General features: G+C 48.1%; 1 protein-coding gene across 1 annotated transcript in view; it reads right to left on the bottom strand.

Moving 5' to 3' along the window:
• The window catches only part of KLHL3 (kelch like family member 3), a 50,509-nt gene that overhangs the window by 9,064 nt on the left and 20,258 nt on the right, over window positions 1-21,187 (bottom strand). The window contains exons 5-11 of the mRNA XM_064521094.1: window positions 16,868-17,030; window positions 13,914-14,023; window positions 8,933-9,049; window positions 7,733-7,882; window positions 4,431-4,548; window positions 3,464-3,661; window positions 2,666-2,767 (exon numbers count right to left, since the gene is read on the bottom strand). Of these exons, the coding sequence (XP_064377164.1) occupies window positions 2,666-2,767; window positions 3,464-3,661; window positions 4,431-4,548; window positions 7,733-7,882; window positions 8,933-9,049; window positions 13,914-14,023; window positions 16,868-17,030 (958 nt within the window). The remainder of the gene's footprint in view (window positions 1-2,665; window positions 2,768-3,463; window positions 3,662-4,430; window positions 4,549-7,732; window positions 7,883-8,932; window positions 9,050-13,913; window positions 14,024-16,867; window positions 17,031-21,187) is intronic.

Below are 21,187 nucleotides of genomic sequence, written 5' to 3'. Positions count from 1 at the left end.
CAGCAGCTTAATTAGGAGCCAAAACCCCAGAGGGTTTTCCCAACGACTCGCTGGCCCGGGACAAGAGATAAAATCGGAGTGCGTTCTGCTGATCTGGCATTTCCTCATGTTCGTGTGCCACGTGGCCAGGTGAGCTGTCAAAGGTCGATACTGTACATTAGCTACAATATCACAAAAGCAATAAATATGCAATAACTTCCTATACTAATATAATACCTGCCTGCAAACCTAGGCCCAGTTTTGAAGAATCTGGGCCACATCAGAATGAACCAATGCTGCAAATGCAGCATTCAAGCTCACTTGCACCAAGTGATCACAGCACAGAAGCTATCACGGGAGACTCTCACAACATGGTATATCTACCTCAACTGAATGAAAGTTGGACAACGCCCACCTACTGAGACCAGGAGAGTACGATCAGATGTCACGAGCCTACACCACACATTAAACAATTAAGGCTGATGCTCCACCACCACCACTGTTCACAGACTTGACCAATATTCTCTTCCTATCACCCTGTATTATCCATGTATCACCTTTCTTTTGCATTTAGACTATAAGCTCTCTGGGCAGAGAGACTTTTTGTGATTCTTTACTAGAGCTTCTAGCACAAAGCCATTCTGGTTCAGGACCAGGCACTCCAGCCACTACAAAAAATTAGCATTACAATATAGAGTTCAACAAACACGTAAGAAAATCCTACCCCAAAGTTTTGTACGAAACCCATGAACAAGATTAACTTTCAATCTGTGAGAGCAGAGCCTGGCCACAAACACACTATATGATTCTTCATCGCACAATATTCTCAACAGCAGCTTCCACCCACAGTCTTGCACTTCTCCATCCTCCTATTTCCGTGCTGTTTCTAAGACTCCAAGAACAGGCCTGCTTTCCTCTTCTGGGGAACGTGTCCCCACGCAGTGGTCCTGCCCCTGAACCCCCTTCTCCCGCATGCTGCTCCACTTGCTGCCCTCGCTAGCGGCCCCTCTGCTGACCAACACAGAGAGGTCTGCAGGGACCAGCTCCGCAATTCTGCTCCCTCTCTCCTAAAGCAGCAATGAGATCACCAAGAGAGCAAATTTGGCAGCAGCTTTCTTAATGGGACTTGTTAAGTTGCTGCTGCCGGAGTTACATGTGGGTGTTCAGCAGACGCCACCACCTTCGAGGAGGATTTCGAGGACCGTGCCACAGGTGCCCACGCTACCTGTCCTTCAGAGAACGGTACAACCACCCCAAACTGGTCATCTTCACCCCACTTCCTCCAGAAAGCACTCGTGTGCCAGCTCTCCCCTTGCATTCTGCAGTGGCATTTCAAAGTATCTGCAACTGGTGTGAACCCTTTCAAAGATGAATATTACGAAGGTACCCGTACAAGGCCCAGGGAGCACACTCTGCTCCTTATCGGTCCTGTTGCATGCTTGAGAGTAAGATTTTGGGGGGTTTTTTTGCATTTCTGTATAGGGACACGCAATATCATTCATATTTTCCTATTTCTATAAACATTTCAAACACTTATTTCTGCTGCTGTTTCAATCCGCCTGGTGTGACTCAATGAACCAAGGCGAGAGAGCCAAACAAAGCAAGACAAGGTAAATTTCCCTGGCCTCCATCAACCACTAGATATTGTCAGTACCCACAGACATCAGATCAGCCTTCTTCATAGTCAGATAAACACTGTGGATTAACTACAGGCTGCAGCTTGTTTCCTACACCGATGAGATCAGCTTTTCTTATCCATCACATATGCACTTTTTTTTTAATCATAGACTCCAACAGCTGAAACATTCATTTGCTCTTTCAAATGAAGCTAAGAAAAAGGATTTTGTATGCCCCCAGTAGGAAACCTGCTCACAGAAATGCATCTCACAGGTACGTATTTAAAATTTTTTTTAGCATTCAAGTAAGGGCCCACTTTAGCAAATCCCAATGACTATTAATAGTCCAGCACTTCACAAGCACGTGCATGGGCCAATTATAAAGAAGATGCTTCTTAAACAAATAAGCAAATTTAGCAGAATGACTAATATTTATTCCAAGTTCATCTCTCCCTCTTCTCACATCAACACCTTTCATGTACTTCCCATTCACATGGGTCAAAACAAGCCACTTCAAAGTGGAGTTTATAATAAGGATTGTGCCATCGACTGCTACCCACTGTACTAACGGGGCCAAATAACATTCTGCCAGTTGCTTCAGGAATGATCTTGCAAAAGGAAGAAAAAAAAAAAAGCTCCTATTTAAACTGATCTTTCTCCTAGATCTAGGAGAAATACATTCTCTCACAGTGTCTATTGATGGCAACGACATACACTGCATAACACTATTTTCTTGCACTGGCCAGAGATATCCCAGACTTCAGCATTACGAACAGCCCAAGGAGAATAAGGATTCAAAGAAACCTGCAAACCCTTAGTGGCATTCAGGAGACTCAGGCAGGTCCAGAACGGGTCGCAGGCTCTTTGAGGGTCATGCACACACTTTTTCACCAAGATAAAGAGGAGAATGGAAAAAGCCACAGTCATTAAGCAATATAAAATAAATCTTTACCAACTGAGGATAGTCTAGACAACAGTTCCTGCCATTCCTTCCTATTGCACTTAAACGCTTAGGCTTCTGCTTGGATCAGTAACATTTGCTAGATGGAAATGACTGCCGGTTTTCTTACCCTCCACAACTCCAACTCCAACACTGCTTCTTCTTGTGTTCATGGGAGCCACAAAAAACCACTCATTGGTTTTATAGCTATAGGCCTCAACTGATGCCAGACCTAGTTAAAAAGGGGATACACAGGTTTTCTAATTAAAAAAAAAGAGAAGAGAAAAAGATTGGTGTTGCACTTTCATCTGCCTTCCACCTCCTCCCAAGCCCACAATTCCCCCCCACGTTCCTGAATCACAGTTACCTACTCCCTCGCCTCTGAGGCAGAGCCCAGCCTTACAGAGCGTCCACGTAAAGGTTTAAAAACTAACCCTTGTACTCTACTGATCACCAGCTGAAATAGTGAGGTCAGGGCTTAGCCACGTGGCAAAGCCATACAGCAGAGGTGTGACTCGAAGCGTGCAGTTATACCACAACAACTCCCAGACACATGTACCCCATGAGATGCCTTGTTGGCATTTGATTCATGTTGCCATGCAAGAAATTCAACTAAAAGCAGGAAAATGCTCTTTTTAGCCCAGAATATGCATATTTGTATGTAGAACAAGACTGAAAGAACTGCATCACTAGAATAAACAAACGAACAGAGTGATGCACTCTGCAATTACTGATGGGTCAGAATGCACATGTGGTTAGTTATAGCACACAATAAATCCAATATTTGGTTCATTCACTACAAAAATCATAGCTGGAGGGAGCTGGAACCTCACTAATGGCACTTTAGCAGAGTTCTGCAATCTTTGCAGCAGGCTCTGAAAACGTTCTTTGCAGTAAGGGTCTGCCCGGTTTTCCTCCGGTCACCTACCAGTGCTGCCATCAAAGCCACCCACTGCATACAGGAGATCGTTCAGCACAGCGGCGCCCAGAGTGCTGCGTCTCTCCTGCATGCTGGCGATCGACGTCCACTGGTCCTTCACGCCGTCGTACACGTCCACCGTGCGCACCCTTAAAGAGCCGTTAAAGCCCCCGACGGCATAAACATTGCCAGCCATAAATACCACACCTGAAAAAAGAGGAGAAAGATTTTAAGGCGATTTTACAGTTTGGAAAACTACAAACCTAATGGTCGCTTGGAATACAGGTGTCATCAGCTGCCTCTCAGTGTTTGCAAGACAGAAGGGAAGAGCAGGATGTGTGCAAGTCTTGAGCATTTTCTGCAGGTTAAGAGCATCAGAGCCAGGTACAATAAAACATACACATCGGATGGAAGGTAAAATGCACTTCACACAAACACAGAGCAATATAAGGCACCAACTGATTTCAGATCTGAATAAACAACTCTCTGAACCACAGGGAAGACAACAAATGGGGATCCACGTTCCCAGTCTCAGATGTCTCTAGAGGAACAACCCAGCCTTACAGATCTGCTCTCCATCAGCCCTCAGTACCAAGAGGGCCTGATTCAGCTCCTTTGATTTTCACTAGGGAAGTAGCAAGGACAATTGGATTCCTGTGAGCTGCTGGGCCAGGGGCATGGGAGAAGGAGGGGAAAACACTGACGGAGGAGCAGGCAGAAGAGAGCTAATGAGGTGGGGACAGTGGCTATGGAAGGCGGACAGGCATGCAGCAAGCTGCTTTCAAGAGCAGGGCATCCACCCGAACCTGAAGGATACATGCTTATCGGGGAAGAGAAAGAAGGAACGGCAAAAAGAAAGAGACGCTCGAGGCTAGAGGCACAGAGAAAGGGTGAAGGAATGACCAAGGACCTTCTGTCCAGCCCTTAAGGCCTGTGCTGGGAAAACGAAGCAGGTCGCAGCAAGCGTTCCCATTACCTGCTCTGCATCTCCGGGAGGGAAGCTCAGCAACCTGATCCCATCGCTCCTCCTCAAAATCATAGCACTCCACGCTGCGGATGGCTTTGGGCGCCTGCCCGCCCACCACAATCATCACCTGGAGAGGAAAGACAAGAGCTAGAAAACCTCCGCCCCAGCCGCAGCAGCTACATCCTGCAAAGGATCCATCAGCGCAACCCGGCCAAGAGCAGCAGCCAACAGCACCGTCGACAGGATTCAGCCCTAAAGAGCATAGCATTTGGACACTGAAGGCCTACCGAAGGCCTCTGCAGAGACAGTTATTTCAGACAAATCTATTACGGGGCAGGGGGGATCCTGCGCACATGGTTATTGCCATTTAAATCACGCCCTCATTAAGCCTTCCTCACCTTTTCTGATGTGGGCAACCTACCCTATTTCCCTGTGAAAAACAGAATTCCTTTGTAGCATGACAGACACAAGACTCATTGCAGAGGTATTTTTAAGCGAAGAAGATCCCAACGTACTTTCCATAGCCGACCCGCTGTTTAGTCATTAGCTCCGTGGTTGTGCTAAAAATAACCGATGCTGCTTAGTAAATAAGACCTGACAGCTGCCTTGCCACCTGCAGTGAAGATGGCACTCAGGAAAATCGACGGGACTGTTAGAGATCCAGGGGTGCTGGGCTGTGGGTGGACGGCAGAAGGAAGCAATCTGTCAGCTTCATTAAGACCTTTGGCTGAAACACATACTGAGGCAAATCCAGTAATTTAGCTCTAAATTCCTGGCGGACAGGGAAGATGTAAGTGAAGCTGATCAACAGCGAAAGTCATGAGCGTGAGAAGTGCTCTGCTGGTCAGCCTTAGTCCAGCTGGCCCCAGTCCCTACCCCCAGCAACGGCAGGCAGTGGGTGCTCGTGGAGCCGTGAGCAGAACCGGACCACGTGCACCGTGGTCCTCCCCACTCTGCCACCAGGAAACCAACCTTCCTTCCCCGTGGACTCGCCGAGCTCTGCCCTCGCATCTCACACGCGCTGCCCAGGGGATGGGGCCTGCGGGAACCCAGCGGGTCTCCAGATGACAGCCCAGCTCTCCAGGGCTGCCCATAGCTGCCGAGCTCCAGCTGACCACTGTGAACCGCGTGTGCACAGGCAGTGTCCAAATCACTTGCGATGGCTTCCTTGAGAAATAACTCAATTTGCACTTGCTTCTGAATGCATTTGCTTCTATCCACCACAGCTCTCAAGAGGAAGGACTCCTTCCCCTCACTATAGCACAGCAAATCAGCAGGAGCAAACACTATCCAAGACAATCTGATTTTTACAAGGCCAAGGAGCTGGTAAAAGGTAACTGGCTTTGGGGTCAAAGAGTAGCTGGAAAACTCTGGCTTTAGTCTCTGCAAGGTGGCTGTGCATAGCTGGGAGGATAAAATTGTCACTCGAGGTCGCAGATGTAATGAGTTCAACTCCCATCACGGTTGCTTTAGAAGTATGAAAATGGTGAAAGACTGACCACTCTGATAGAAATGTCTGATCCACAAAGATGAAAACAAGACATTAGAAAGCAAACCGAATCTCACCCAACAGCCTGACTACTATTTGCAGAACAGTGCCCCACGGAAAGCTGCAGAGCTTCACACGATTAAAGAATTAAGAAATTTCACAGCAGAATGTAATCCTGCATCAGCAGGACCAGCAGACAAGATGAAAGCTTCTCAGTAACTGGATCACTGTAACATCACCATCTTCTCCCTTTTCTTTACAGTTAAAAAGAAGGGAGGACCGACCTGCAGAAGATTTGGTTTTATACTTGCAGGTCATGGTATAGCAGATGCTGAGAACCTCTGAACCAGCTGACTCACTGCTCATTTTCATCCTTAACTTACATAGTCCTTGAATAACGGTCAAGCCAGCCCCTCATAACATCCCAAAAGCTACATTCAACCAATTTTGGTAAAGTGCCAGCAGGGGCAAGGCACGCAACGCACAGAAACACTCCGCAGAGCTGGAATTTCACCATAGCCAGAGTCCAGTATCTAAAGACCTCACTATTCCCTCCCAGCACAGATCTCATATGCAGTCTCACCAAAATAAGCTCCCTATGATTTACAGTATGATTTATACCTAAAAAAAAAATAATACTCTGTGGTTTTGACATCTTACAAGCTCTGAAATGCTTATTAATAACTTCAGTGACAGTTTGTTGAGAGACGTGCCAACCGCCTTTATCTCTTTTGTGTGGGGAAATATTTGCTGTTGTCATTTTTTCACTTGCTAATAAAATAGAGGCCAGGGCATCACATGCCTCCAGGATAAATGCAGGGAATAACAAGGTTTATTTATTCAGTAGCTGCTTAGTCTATTGAAACTTGCCTCAGACTTCCCGTTCACATGTCTGGCGTACGGCTGTTTCCTGCTTTCCTGGCTTCTGATCACGTCGACAAACAACGAGGAAGAAACCTACTGCACCCCTCTTCGGCTGGGCGCTACACGTCGGCCGAAACCTCGGGCGGTCCCCCGCCACCACCGATGCCACCGCCCGCCCTTCCCACTCCACGGAAGTCACAGCTCCAGGAGCCGCAACCCCGCACGAAACCACCGGGGAGGGCAACGTGCTTCGAGAGTAGAGGCTTGTGCTTAGGAATGGAGATGCTGCGTCTTCTCAGGGTTTATCCAGGTTTATCCCACTTGGTTATACATCCTTGATGCCACTTAGCTATATATCCTCGACGGGCAGAGGCAATACCAGAGGAGGGAGCAAAACGCTTCCAAGGATGATCACGAAGCATCGCACCCGGAGGGGCTGTTTCTGCACAGTCCCCAGCAGACACCGGCACGCTCGCTCCCCCAGCAGTGGTTTTCTGCTCTTTCACAGAACAGTTGGTTCCCCTGGCATAAACTCCCAACGTCTCAACTGCCTGCGTTCAAACCTAACACCTCAAGCGATTCTGCCTGCGCCTGCAGTTCTGCTAGCGCTGACGACAAGGTTTCGTGTACATTTACACCGCTAGTCTCCAAATACCACCAGTTTTAAGGAGATGATATAGCACATTCTCCCTGCAATTCCACTCCTCCAGGCTGCTCACACAACACAAAGGATCGAGGACGGTCACAATATATAGGAAATATAGCACGCACACCGCCGCGGGACTCCCTCCCATGGGCTCCGAGCCATTGAAATGCAAATGAACAAGGAGTCAGTGGGAAGCAACGCGGTAGGCAACACAAGCTCCTCTCAAAGGCAGAAAATGCCACCAGAAATATTGTGTCAGATGATACAAAGGTACCTTTTTCCCTCCTCTTTCCGGAGGGGGACTGGGCTTACCTTCGGCAGGCTAACTGGAGTCCTTGGCTTGGTCCTAGGGTTCTTTATCAACTGCCTTTGATCCAGCGGAAGCAAATGGTATTTCATGGCCTCGATAAGGAAGTCTTTACACGTGTTGTTATTCTTGATTAAAGCTTCTTCTTCAACTGTCTGAGAACATGCACACATGAAAGATCACTTAAACTGACGTACTTGATGGTGCCGTTCACACGGAGTTTTGCAGAAAGCATATAAAAATTGGAATTGCCCTCCCAAAGTACCAAAATAAAATAAAATGTAGAAGACAGACACATAATTCCAGCTCTTTCCAAAGATACGCATGCATTAACACCCCAGCTCACTTTCCTCTGGGATAACTAAAGAGTCCCTCCCTCTATTTTGCCACCCTCTGTCAGACAATTAGCAGCTATCTAAAGCCTTAAGAGCAAATATCTCAGCAGAGGAGAGGTCACCAGGGTGGACAAAGTAAGTAATTCGCTTTGAGTCAGAATTTTTGAGGAGAGGGAATGTATTTTTATTAAATCAGAAGACACAGTTCAGGGGAAAAAAAGATATCACGGGTTCATCTTGTGTATATGAATTTCATTTCAATCACAGCAATATTTTAGACATATGATAAAAAACATGGTAGTCAAACAGTAGTCAAACCCCTTGTTTGGGGGTTCTCGGCTCAGTATCAAGGGCTGAGTCCCACAAATTATCTCGTCAAAAACAACCTCTAAGTCAGATGAAGCCAGAGAGCATCTCACCTGCTGGTCTCCCCAGAGCCTGCTCCGGTGCAGAACACTTCTTACGCCAAAATTAACACACCTGGCAGGTTTTTCCCAACCTAAATTTACCTGTGCAATAGCAAAATAACTGCACAACCCTGTAACAGCACCACCTGGGTATTTTCTCATGAAAAATACCGGGATATTTACTTCTAAATGCTTTGACCAAGGTTGGCAGGAACTCCCTAGGGCAGCTTCGAGGTATCGCCCTGCTCTCCGTGCTGCCCGGCAGGACACAGTTAACGTTTCACACGAAGGCTCCCACCCCACACGCTGATTTGAGAAACCGCCCAGTTTTTCCCTTTAGTCCTCTATTTACAGACTCAGCGACATGCCAAATTACCCGTCTCGGAAGCAAACAGCCAAGCCATAGATTAAGGCACTAATGCCAGCTTAAGTGCAAGTATTAATTACTTATTTTCCGACTAACCTGAACAAGATAATCTCTGGGCAAAAGGGGCAGGCGAACATGCTCCATCAGTTTAGCCATGTGCTCTAAGCGAGATTCCTTCTCATAATTTATCCAAGAAATAACAGCTTCAAATACCTACACAGATAAAGTACAGTTAATGCAGAAAAGGGAAGAGGCTTGCACAGTTGCCCCCCCAAAATCAGAGGCACTGTGATTTGCGATATCTAAGGAGGGAGATGCAAGATTTCTATCAAACAGACGAAAAACTCAGGACAGTATGCACAGAGCACAAGCGACCGGCAGCGAGGAGTTCAGCTTACCATGCATATTAATAAGCAACTTCATATCTAGATGAGCTGTTTCACGCTCAAAGCTAAGCGTGGGTCCAGGACAGCCATCTACCTCTGCTATATTAGTAGTGGAAAGCAGCCAGGAAACTTTATTAGCCCTCTGACATCTGCACTGGACATTTTTCATGCAATGAGCCACAGCGATCACCGCTGAAGGGCTCCGCTCCCACGTGAAGTCACTACGGTCATGGTCATGTTTCATCACTTCAGCAGCTCCTCCCAAAACCACAGAAGCTTCGGGACGAGCTGACCACGGGCGCGGTAAAACCCCTGCGGCAGGTTTCGGATGCCACCGGTCCCGGCGCAGCGCTCTCGTTTCACGGCACGCTTCCCGCCGGAGACGCGGGTGCACGGGACCGCTGGCCTGCCCCGAACCTCCAGCTTCGTTTCCAGATCCAGCCGGCTCAGATAAGCATCCGGCTGTAACTCGGAGGCAAAGGGGTCATGAACATGTCCGTGCAGCGGCTGCTATGCAGGGAGCACCGCGCGCTCGCTCCTCAAAGGAATATGCGTGCTGTGCTACGTGATTTTAGCCCCGCTGAGATGGGCTAAACCATCCCTGCCACTGCACAGGGCTGCTTTGAAGGACACCAGCCTGGCCAGGAACCACGCAGGAGGATACTGCTCCTCGCAGGGCTGAACTGGCTGGGAAATCCAGCAGCTGGATTTCCCCATGGACTCAAAAATCAAGCTCTGGCACTTAAACTTGCATCTATGGGCAAAACCGTCCTTGGGATCTTCCTGCCGGCAGGGCCCTGGAGGACCTGGGCATGTTCCTCACACTGGCTCCCCGGGAAGGATCAGCATCCTCAAGGACGTGCCCTCCCTTTCAACATCCCCGGGGGTCACCAAATGGTCAGGCCAATCTGCAAAGAGCTTTTTTATTCCCCTCCCCATCCCTCCCATCACTGCCCAAGAAACCGTTTTGTTCCACCCACGGTGGGCTGATCCCTAAGAACTGACTGGAGCTGAGGGCATCTCCTGGTCCCAAACCGAAGGCGTTTGCAGGAGGTGCTGACCCTTCCTTCCTCGTGCAAAGCAGAGGCAGAGTGGAAGGGGGATTCCTCCTTTTGGCTGAACTATACGCTTAAAAAAACCCCTGAGCGAGCGGTAAAGCAAGGGCCTCATCTCCGACGCCAGCAAACGCTCCTGCTGGACTGCTTGGAATTCAGGAAGCGGCACCGAGGATTTAAGCAAAGCAACAGGGAGCTGTGCAATCAAATCGTAGCAAGCACAGAGGAAAATAACTGCTGCAAAACCTTAAAGTATTTTCAAATGAAAAAAATATATATATACACTATTTCGCTTTGGCTGCAAAGCTTTAAAAATGAAAAACACGGTAGTTCTGAGATTTTTAATTGCAAATGAGCATGGAAGGAGCAAAAAGCAATGCTTAGCCAATAATACATGCTTTTCATCGATCTTTTTGGCGCTAATGCTGAGCTGCAGAGCAGGTCACCAGACTGGGATAGATCCTGCTATAGATCAAGATGACAGAGAACAAGTCTTAAAGGAGGGTAAAGCAGCAAGTGTGTACGAGGAATAAACCGCCTCCTCGGGGCTGCAGACCGCTCCCGAGGTAGGCACACGCTGACGCTGCCCTGGTGTGCCCACGCCGAAAATAACAGCGGGGCGAGGGGAAAAAAAGACTGGCACCTCCCACGGGCACTCGTGTCTAATTTTAAGGGGGGGGGGGGAAATGGAAGATAGCAACATCTCTATTCAAAAGCCGTCAGCTCGCACATCTGTTCCCGCTGCTCAGCGGGGCTGTAATTGCTCCCATGCGTTTCGGTGCCAGGCTGTGCCCGCGGCTCCCGGCCCGGCTGCCCAGCGCGAGCAGCGCCTGCGCACCGGCGGGCAGCGTTTCCCAGCCCAAGAAAGGACACGGGCTGCCCCAAAAGCCTTGAATAAACCCTTCTGGCACACTGCGTAGAGCAAAACCGGAGGTTTTCCCCATCTCTTTGGCCAAAAATCCTGTTAGACACCCCAGGGACCGAACGCCAAGCTGTGCATCAGCTCCTCCTGACTCCCGCCGGGTGGGGTGACCACCGGGCTCCCCGTCTTTGCGACGGGCCAGAAGCAAACTCCCGTCGGAAATCCCAGAATCAATTATACAAAATGCCCTGCACGGGCTCTGCCTTTGCTCCTTAAAAACGGGAGGCAGCAACTCGTCCCTGTTTCACGGAGAAGGGCCAAGGCAGCGCGGCTCCGCGGCACCCCGATGCCGCTGAGCCACCCGGTACCCCGGCTAGGGCAGAAACGAACCCCCAAACCCCAACCCTTTTGCGAGCTGCTCTTCTGGCAGCGTTTCAAGCTGACGGGAACCATTTCTCCAGGGCTGCAAGCCTCACCGTTTCACACATCACTAGTAAATACAAACAAACACGCTGCTTTGGTGTTTCCTTGCACGCATATGCTTTTATAACTCGAGAGCCAACAGTCAGGCCGACAGCATTGATAAAACTGCCTTCAAAGTACTCAGCTGCAGCAGAAGAAGCAGGCAGGGACCAAAATAAACATTTTGGGCCCTGGCCTGAAAGGGCCTGTGTAAATGCAGAGCTCAGCAAGAGCAAGGGAGCTGAGGGAGAGCAAGGAAGATAATCTTTGGATGAAGGGGGCAAATCTTTACGCTTGGCACCATCTTACAATTAAAATAGGTCACTGTGGCAGCAGATAATTTTGGTAGTCATGATGGTCTAGGGATATAAGCACGCCAAAATTTGTAGGGGGGTAAGGAATATGTTTTATTAGGCCAACTGGAATTAGCTGGGTGATGGCGAAGGAAGGGAGAACATACCAGCTTTTGGGCACACGCGCCTGACCTAGAAGCATGATAGCAGCAGTACCTCCCTCAGCGGTCCCGTTACTTCTGGCCCTGCCAGGATTCGGCTCTAATACTTCCAGCTGCTCCGAGAGATGGAATTACTCCGGGTCACCGGCTGCATTATAGATACGAGCCCCAGTAAGAACAGGAACAAAAAAGCCTCTCGTGAAATCTGGTTGTCATAATTCAGCCCTCAGATGGTTCAAGTATTTGCCTACTTACTATGTAGTGTTGTTTAAGAATAAATTTCTATCCATCACGTGCACACACAGACGAGTGTGCGTGTGTGTGTGTGTAGTACACACACTTTAGCAGAAAGGAAGAATAAAAGTCCGGAAAACTGCTTGTCTGCCACACTGCAGCTCATACTAATTAGTAGTCTATTGCTATTACTTCTATTTTCAACACTTTTTTTCCTTTGGGCTCCAGCACATACTTCATGTTTACGTCCAAATCCCATTTTCTGCTGATCTGCTGTTATTAGTATCTGTTGTTCTGAACGTGCCGCTTGTGCTTACATTTCCTTCCACAGACCTGCACGCTCAACTTTAAAATCAACCAAAGTAGTACTGGTTTTGATTGTACAAAGCTCCGATGAGGGAGCGAGTACTTTGATTTCTCCGGGCACAAGGCCAAAAAAAGCTTTTTAACAATGCTGCACAGGACTGGAAAAATTGGTTACTAAACTCGCACTTCCCTTTGCAAGCTGCTTGGCTCAGGCACAGCGATTTTGCTGTGAATTCGCGCTGTTTGTTTTCTCCCTCCCGGCCCTGCCCGCGCGGCACCGAGCAGCACCCTGCGGAGACGCCCGCGCTCGCCCCAGGCCCGCGGAAACGCGTTGCGAGCGCCTCCGAGTTTGCTGCCTGCGGATGTGAACGAAGCGCATCTATCCCACGAGCACCCCGCACGACGCCGGTTTTCCGGCAAGCTTCGTGGCCCCCGCGGACCGAACCACGCGCACCTCCGGCCCGGCGCGGCTGAGCGCCACGGCTGCACGCGCTCGGCACGGCGCCGCGGCAGCCCAACGCTCGTCCCACCACGCCGCAGGCATTCAATGGGGTCCTGAAGCTACAAGGCACGTAACGCTCCAGCTCTCCCGCAGCCTCCCAACGTGTCCATCTCCATACAGTGACAATGCAGAGGTGAAGTCACAGACCCTCTAGAGGCACGTTTTTCCTCCCCAAAACCTGCCGCAGGTCATACAAGCCCCACACCAAAGGAAGGGGCTGGACCCAGAGCTCATCAAGCACCACAATCACCGGGCCATCCTTCCTTCTGATTGCCTCATTTTTAGTTCAGACCACAAGAGATGCGTTGAACATTTCAAACCACAAAACAACATCAAGCAACGCCTTTTTCCCCCCTTTCATTAAAAACATGGATGATGCTGGAAAAATGTTTCCTTCCTTCTTTTTGGTTGTGGACCTCCTTTAGGTGTTCTGTGCCAAGGTGCAGCACAAGGCAATATTCCTCCCTGTCCTAGGGAAATTCATCTTTTGGTGAGGTTTAAGGCAGGTAACAGGAGCTTTATGCCAGCACAAGATGGGAGGCTCCTAGCTTTCCGGGGACGGACGGAATTCAGCTCTGCCCCTCAGGCTTTGGTGGAAAGATATGGATCTGAGAATCATTACTTCATATAAAGGACAACCAAGTGAAGGTCATTTTTATGTGCTTTTACAATTCTCATTATTTTTAATTTTCCTTTCCATGTGAGGTCTGTTGGAAAATGGCCCCTAAATAGCACAGCATAAGAATAGTTTCCAGTATAAGATTTAGAAACATTCCAGCATTCTTAAATTCACTGTTGCTACACAATTTACTGTACCTTTTCTTCAGAGGAGACTGTGAGCTTGTCACTGGATATTAAACTGCAAACCTGGTCCAGACTAAGGCTAAGAAATTCTTCTCCTAGCATCACCTCAGGAAAGTGCTGCTCTGTTCAACAAATGAAAAGGTGGAACAGAAAATTACAATGAAAACCGTGCTTTAAGTCAATGGAAGGACTAGAGCATTCAGAGAACCATTATCACAACAGCTCTGAGCGACCAAAGCAAACAACGCGCGCCGGAACTGAATTGCTGAACATAAAAAGAAAATAGTCTCAGAGCTGGTTAAAGAAATGTGATGTTATTTTAAATAACACGAGCCTCATGAGACACTTCTGTAAATAACAGTAAATCGTAAATTGGGGCTTAACTTTCTGTGAAGCCACTGTAAGTATCTTCCCGTGGCAAAAGAGATTACCATGAGCGTTTGAGAAGAGTGCCAGTACCTCTCTAACATGCAAATGACCTGGAGCCAGGCCACCTCGAGATTCAGTTCTTGCCCACTTCAACAAGCTAGACAGAACCAGACCTGCTCAACGCTTGGGTGGATCCACATCCAACATGCTCACGTAGGATCACGCTCCTTTTCTCCTTCCACTTCTTTCCCCCAAAATGCACAAACTTCATCCTTCCCCTCCTCAAGGCTCTCAGCACCACCCTCCCACCTTCCTGACCTTGCGTAGACTCCAGCCCTACAAATTTCTTCTCATCCCTTCTTGCCTCCAAGTGCCCCCCTCCTGCTGTAACTCTGGGAGCCACTTACAAACAAAATACGGCAACTTATACCACTATAATCGCAGACTGGGAGACTTCTGACTCACTGCAATAAAGTTCCACAAGGCACCAGCCGATCTGTCCTGCATTACGTCCACTCAAAGGGTGCTAGGAAACAATTAAATATTTATAGGACAAAACGGCCACCAGCCAGTTGCAGAGACTTTTACAAGCATTTGTTACAAATACATGCCAATTTAATCTCACCTACAGAGTCCCATTTACCTTCTACTGAAACACGGCAACTTGAGTCTTAGACGCTTTATCCGAAGCGGCTTTTTCCAAGCCCTGATCCCTTTAGCTCTGAGAAGTTCAGACTCACATATCCAAAGAGCTCCCTCAGCAGCAAGATCCGCCTCTTATTTTCACCTCTGTAAAGTACTTTGCCAGCCAAAAAGCAGCACTAGAGAGGCACAAGGCGGCACGACTCCCAGAGCGGAGCACCTCGGAGATTGCACCCAAACAACTCCTTACCTACGCCAGCACTTCAGGGGCACTTGGGTCTCCCCTGTTGCGGACCCCACTTAATTTCCTGGGGACCGAAACACCCTAGCTAAGCCAAAGGCTCTTGACTAAAAATAGCAGTATCTGGACAAAGCCTCATGATATGTGTGATGCTGGAAATCGTATACAAGTTCTAATGAACTCTTCTGGCCTTAAATACTTGCGAAAAAGGAAATGCTCCTGACACAGTAATCTGTATGTACTCTGACTTCTGGACACAATCTCCTATTCATTCTGGACTGGCATTTGGCAGTAGAAAGATATTTGATCTCTTCTTATTTGTTGGAAGCAAGTAAAATATTTACTGATTCGAGTAAAGTAAGAACTTGTGGCTTCTTGCATCAGGAAGGCCCCTCTACCTACTAAAGTTATCCATTGGCTAGAACTAAGCAAGTAACTGAGCTCGTACAATCATGGACTCTTGAGCTTGTGGACTTCTGTCTCCGTTTAATGCTTGTTACATAAACAACATAGTGAAAAGAATTTTAATGGCATTTTTATTAATGGCGTTTCATTAACAGTACATGGGCTACTGTACTAACTGGGACACATGAAGGCCAATGAAACAACAAAGCAGACCTTCTAATTGCCAAACAACCAAATAAATATACAGTGAATGCACTGCTTGTTGGGTTAAAGATTAAACAGGGCCTGGAAGCAAGGATAATGAGATATTACGAGCAAGCCTTTACACAATTAACCATTCCTTCCAGGGTACCTTTTCCTCCAGGGGATAATACAGCCAGAGCAGCTGAAAAGGTTTTACTTTTATTTGCAGGAGAAGAGGGGAGGATCTGGTGGGCATAGTTTTATTCCACTGAGCCTACTTATGGTCCAATTAAGGAAAATAACGTACGAGGAAAAATGCTGCAGGACAGAGCAGGTGCTCCAGGAGACAGCAGGTGTACTTTTATCTGTACAAATAGACAGAACTGAGTAGAGAAAACAACCAGATTCTCCCAAGAGGAGATCAAGGGTTACTCTTCTCCTGGAGAAGACTGGAAAGCGCCGGGGAGTTGAGAGCGTGGCCCCACTTGGAGCAGCTTCACATTTATGCCTTAGAAGAGAGATGCAGGAGGCAATTGCCTGAACCTACTTATTGCAGCCAAGCATACCCACTGTCAGGGAAGCAAGCGTTATGAAGCATTAAGGAGTACACCCACCCACGGTGCGAGTGGCTACTGCTACACTGATCAGAGGCTCAAATTTTATGACAATTTGTTTTAGCTGAGTGTTCCCACTCCCATCAAGATTTAATTTTGCCTAAAGCCAATTATTCCTAGAATGTAAAATTGCACAATCACATCTTACTGCTGTCATGGGCCAACATATAAGAGGAAGACACTAGCACACCAGCACGGCTTGTGCTGTTGAGCAGGCAGCCAAAGAGCTTATTAGGAATACATTGAAATATTTTGTAAACTGGGATCCAAAGAATCTTTTTTTTATTTTTTTTTAATCTCCAAGGTTTTCCCTGCAACCAAATTAAATCCCACAATTTGCAACGCCACAAAAAAGTTACAAGTCTGCGACCCAATGAAGTACTCCACTCGATGTTCTTTCTAATACGAGAAGTACAAAGAGCTTCACCAGGATATGTTGGTCTTGCTCAACCCATCAGCCAACACTACCTGGAAACAGGCTGCACTCCACAAACGGACGACCCTTTCCTCACCTGCATAGGCATTTGCCTGCTGCAGAAGCTCGGTACACGCGTGCACGTCTGCAAAGGCTCGAATGCCAAGGCAATTTGTGGGATGCAGCTGGGACTGGAGAAAGTCACAGCAGTTTTTTCTAACATCCATCAACTGCAATAAACTAGCAGCTGGCAACAAAACCTGAAAAGACAAAGGGGAATTAAGAGTTAGCAACAGAGACAGCTCGATTCCCGACTTAAACAAATAAGGTCTAGTTCCCCTTCACACAGGGACACGTCACTGTGAGACATAAAAAGGCATATTAAAGTTTCAGCACTATCTAAATGCGGACGCTCCCACTCCGTGCCCTGAGAGATGGAAATAGCTTTACCACGTGGACCTAGCGGAGCTCTTCTCCTCACGTCTTCCCTCCTAAAAGACCTCAGGGCAGGCAAGGCGAGGACAAAACATAAGCAACCACGGACACACCTGAATTTCTGGTTTTTATCCAGGTAGGTCCAGCACAGAGGTTTTTTCCTGTAAATGGTCTACGTGTTTACCATCACATTCAAAGCCCATGCAAGCCCAGAGTTTCATCACCCTCAAACCCTAGAGCCTTCGCATTTCCAACAAAACCTTGTTGGCTCGTGAGCAGGGGAGCCAAACTGCCACGTTAGAGAGGGATGATTTCTCAGCAACCTCCAGGAGGTTTTTCGGTACAGCAAGGCTCTCGGGAAAGGTGGGGTCAACTCTGGACATTTCAGTCCTGTGGTTCACGACTGCACCTGCAAATGAAGTACTCCTTGGTACCCGCAATACTAAAGTGTAAAAAAGCAAGGCAAAAGCACGTCAGGAATGTGACATCTGCTGGAAAGAACATCTCCGAGGCCAGCAAATGAGAACAGGAAGTAAAAAACAGAGTCAGTCTGGATGTTACAGCTCATGACATCAGCGATTTCCTTTCTTATGGTCTGACAGCAACTGCAGACGTTTCTTATTCCAACCCTTCTACAGCTCTGGCTGCTTCACACATGTCCTTCTAACCAGGCATCTGCGCTCACCATCTGAGCACAGATTTCCGGAAAATTATTTCCCACTGAGAAAACAAGTGGCTGTTAAACAAAACAAACAGGTTAACAATCTTCAGCGCCCTGAACTCAGGGTGGCAGAGAAGGGGCAAAGATGTTCTTTCGCCTGCCTTCCGCCACCTCCCCGGCACTCCTGTCGCCCATCGCAGGAGAACTGCAAGGAACCTGCCCCCAGGTGTTTTCTAAGGCACCGACACGTTCCAAAACCCAGCCTAGCTGTAGGCTTTTGCCGTCGTCCCAATAGCCAACAATAAAATAAAGAAATCAATTAACCTGTGAGCCCATTTTGGCCCAAACATCTTGATGCCAGGAGGAGATTAGTTTGTGCTTTTAATTAAATCAAGATAACAATGCTCCTGCATTTCTGAGACCTAGCAGTGAACAACTTTCTATTCTGGCTGAACCATCTCCTTATATCAGCAGAAAGGCAAGCGCTTGACTTTCGCAAGAAGCTGGATCCTTGCAAACCCTCTACGGCAATGCACGAGCCCAGGCTTCCTCCCTGCAGTCCGCAGCGATCAAGGGCACAGTTGACCGGCTCAAGTGTTTTGGGATATTGCCTCTAAGACGGACTCTTCTCACTACCATCACTGACCAACCTCCCAGCACAGCCTCTTGGACATCCTACAGCCACGAGTACAGTCTCGTGCTGGCCTGACAGGTCAGAGTAGAAGGTGTCTTACTCCACTGTAATTGATAAAAAAGGGGCATTTCCATCTAATACTTTTTAAAAGTAGGATATAAATAGCCTAGCAACAGAGGAGTGGATTTTCTCTTTTTCATCTCCCAGCTGAACATCTCACCACTCATCTTGTTTTTTACCAGGGAGGGCGAAAAGCAAGCAGAGGATATCCGCTAGCACAAGCTCTGTTTCCTTCAGCAATAACAAGAGGAAATGCCCTGCCTAAATATGTAGCAGGACCAAACTGCAACTCCACTAATATCCAGGCAAGTCACTTCATTTGGGTCCAGATTTGGCTCTTAGTCATTGAATTCCAGCCACTGTGAACAATGTAGAGAAAGCACATACGAGTCTGCTGGCTTCTCTCCTAGATCAGCCTCCTTACCAAAATCTAATTGTCTTCTGAAACCATATCAAAATTATTTACTGAAACTGACTTCTTTGCTAAATAAATTATGTTCAGAACCCACCTATGGTACTAAACAGCAATAATACTTTATTTTACCAGAAGTGCTCTGTCACTCAGCAGACTCTATACCTCTCTCAAGTTTTATAGAACATTGTCCATGCAACCAAACACTTTTATAAACCTTTGAACTAGAGGCATCTTTCAACCAAAACCCAGGAAGCGAGCTGGGTTGCTGTGAGGATCGTTCAACAGCCAGGGCATTAACGCTGGGCTTCAGAGACCGGGGTAGTGCCCTGCTCTGCCACAGCCCTCCCCGTCACCTCGGGCAAGAGGCACCCTCCGTGCCACCATCCCTCCCCTGTGAAACGGGGAGAATTACATCTCCCCAGGGCAGCAAGGGCTGCAAGAACAGCTATGTTACAGCTTATAAACTGCTCTGACAATCTGGTCAGACTGGAAACCAAATAAGGATTTAGGTATAAGCCTAAGCAGCACATCCACGGCCACAGCTGGGGCTGAACATCTGCACAGACAGCAAGACACTCCTCCAGCTGCTTCCTGGGGAAACGGCGACCAGAGAAACAAGTGGATCTCGTGCCTGCAAGGCAGGTTAGATACCTGCTCGTAACTGAACGGCTCCCAACGGCACATGAACGGAGATAAAACCCCTCTCCTCTAACACGGCTATTTAGACTAAGGGAGGCAATGAGGCTTCGTCACCCCGCAGCCGCACTGCAGCCAGTGCAGGGGGTGAAGAACGGCGCTTCTGCTTAAATGCTGTGCCCGGGGTGAGACAGCAAAGGCGGGCGGCATTCGTGGCAGGCTGAGCGTCACAAAACGTCTCCAGCAGCAGACATAAGAAGGGATAAAGAGACAAGAGAGAAAACAGGGGAGCTGCTGGCAACGTTGCCTGCTCATTCCTAACCTACCTTCTCCAAATTCATAGCAGAGCACAGCTGTAACTGCCGTAATACATAAAAGAAGGCATTACTGCTGCTGAGAGGGCTCCCTAGGACTCCGGGGGGGACGATGCAAGGCAAGGATCTTCTGCAGAAGGGAGAAAATAGCCCCGGTTTATTATAGCTCTTCAAGCTGAGCTGAAAGGCTCCATGCCTCGCCCTTGGCTTTTACTTTGCATTGCTACAGCTTTTGGAGAGGAGGAGGGGAGAGAGATGAAGTGACCCACTTTCACCCCTTTATTTTGGCAAAATCAAAGCGGCCTCCGTGCTGGCTACACTCCTTCGTCTGGAAGTCATAAAGTCCTCCGGGCAACCTCAGGTGCAGGGCGCTGCTGAAAAGGAAGTGCTACGGATTTTAAGTTCTTCCCCACTTCTTAAGCCATTTTTTGTTATTGTTGTGTCTGCAAAGCTGACAGTTCCAGCATCTAGTTCCCCTGAGCAGCCGATTTCTAGACACATTTTCCATTTTCTTTCTGCATGAGTCAGCCTGTGGCTGATATAGAAGGACACACCAGACGCGTGGTATCCTGCACTTCATTAGCAGGAGTTTAATTGTGAAATCAGGTTAATCAGGACTTTTCCCCAGTACAACCCTAATAGTAATGACTTTCTCGTGGGACTGTAACGCTCAGGCTGCCCGCAGGTAATTAAGTGCCATCAGCAAGGATCTGTGCCCACTGACACGCTGAACGGGGACTGCATCCATGGTCTACAGCCAGAGGTCCAGGGGTCTTCACCAGAGCTCCTAGGAGGATGAAAGGCCTCCTCACAAGTCTCCTGGTTCACTGGCATGACCAGCCAGATCACAGAAAACTGCGTGATCTCCACAGGCTTCAGCACAATTTCTTTTCCGAGATCAACAAGCCAAGAAGCTTGCATGTCCACTCGGAGGCCAATGCACGCGTGATACAACATCGGTGTTCTCCATGTGGGGTTGCCTGCCTCCTGGTTTCTGGTTGGGTTTGGTCTAAAATGGGAACCCAAAGGAATCATTTCCACAACTCTTTGCCCTCCTGCCTTCATTAACAGGCTCTGCAGAAGCAAAATGTTTAGCACAGGCTCAGGAGAACAACTTGTTCCTGGAGAGGAACTCCACACGCACAACTGCTTCGATTCTCAGGTCACTCAGTCCCAACCTGTTTTTCAGTAACAGCTGTTGAATTTTATCGTCAGTTTTCTGCGCTTTCCCCCATCGCATTTGCTCATGGATGAAAAGCCTT

Source organism: Dromaius novaehollandiae, chromosome 15, assembly GCF_036370855.1.
Source record: "Dromaius novaehollandiae isolate bDroNov1 chromosome 15, bDroNov1.hap1, whole genome shotgun sequence".
Taxonomy (NCBI): domain Eukaryota; kingdom Metazoa; phylum Chordata; class Aves; order Casuariiformes; family Dromaiidae; genus Dromaius; species Dromaius novaehollandiae.
Note: the sequence above shows the minus strand (reverse complement) of the source record. Positions and strands in the feature narration are given on the sequence as shown.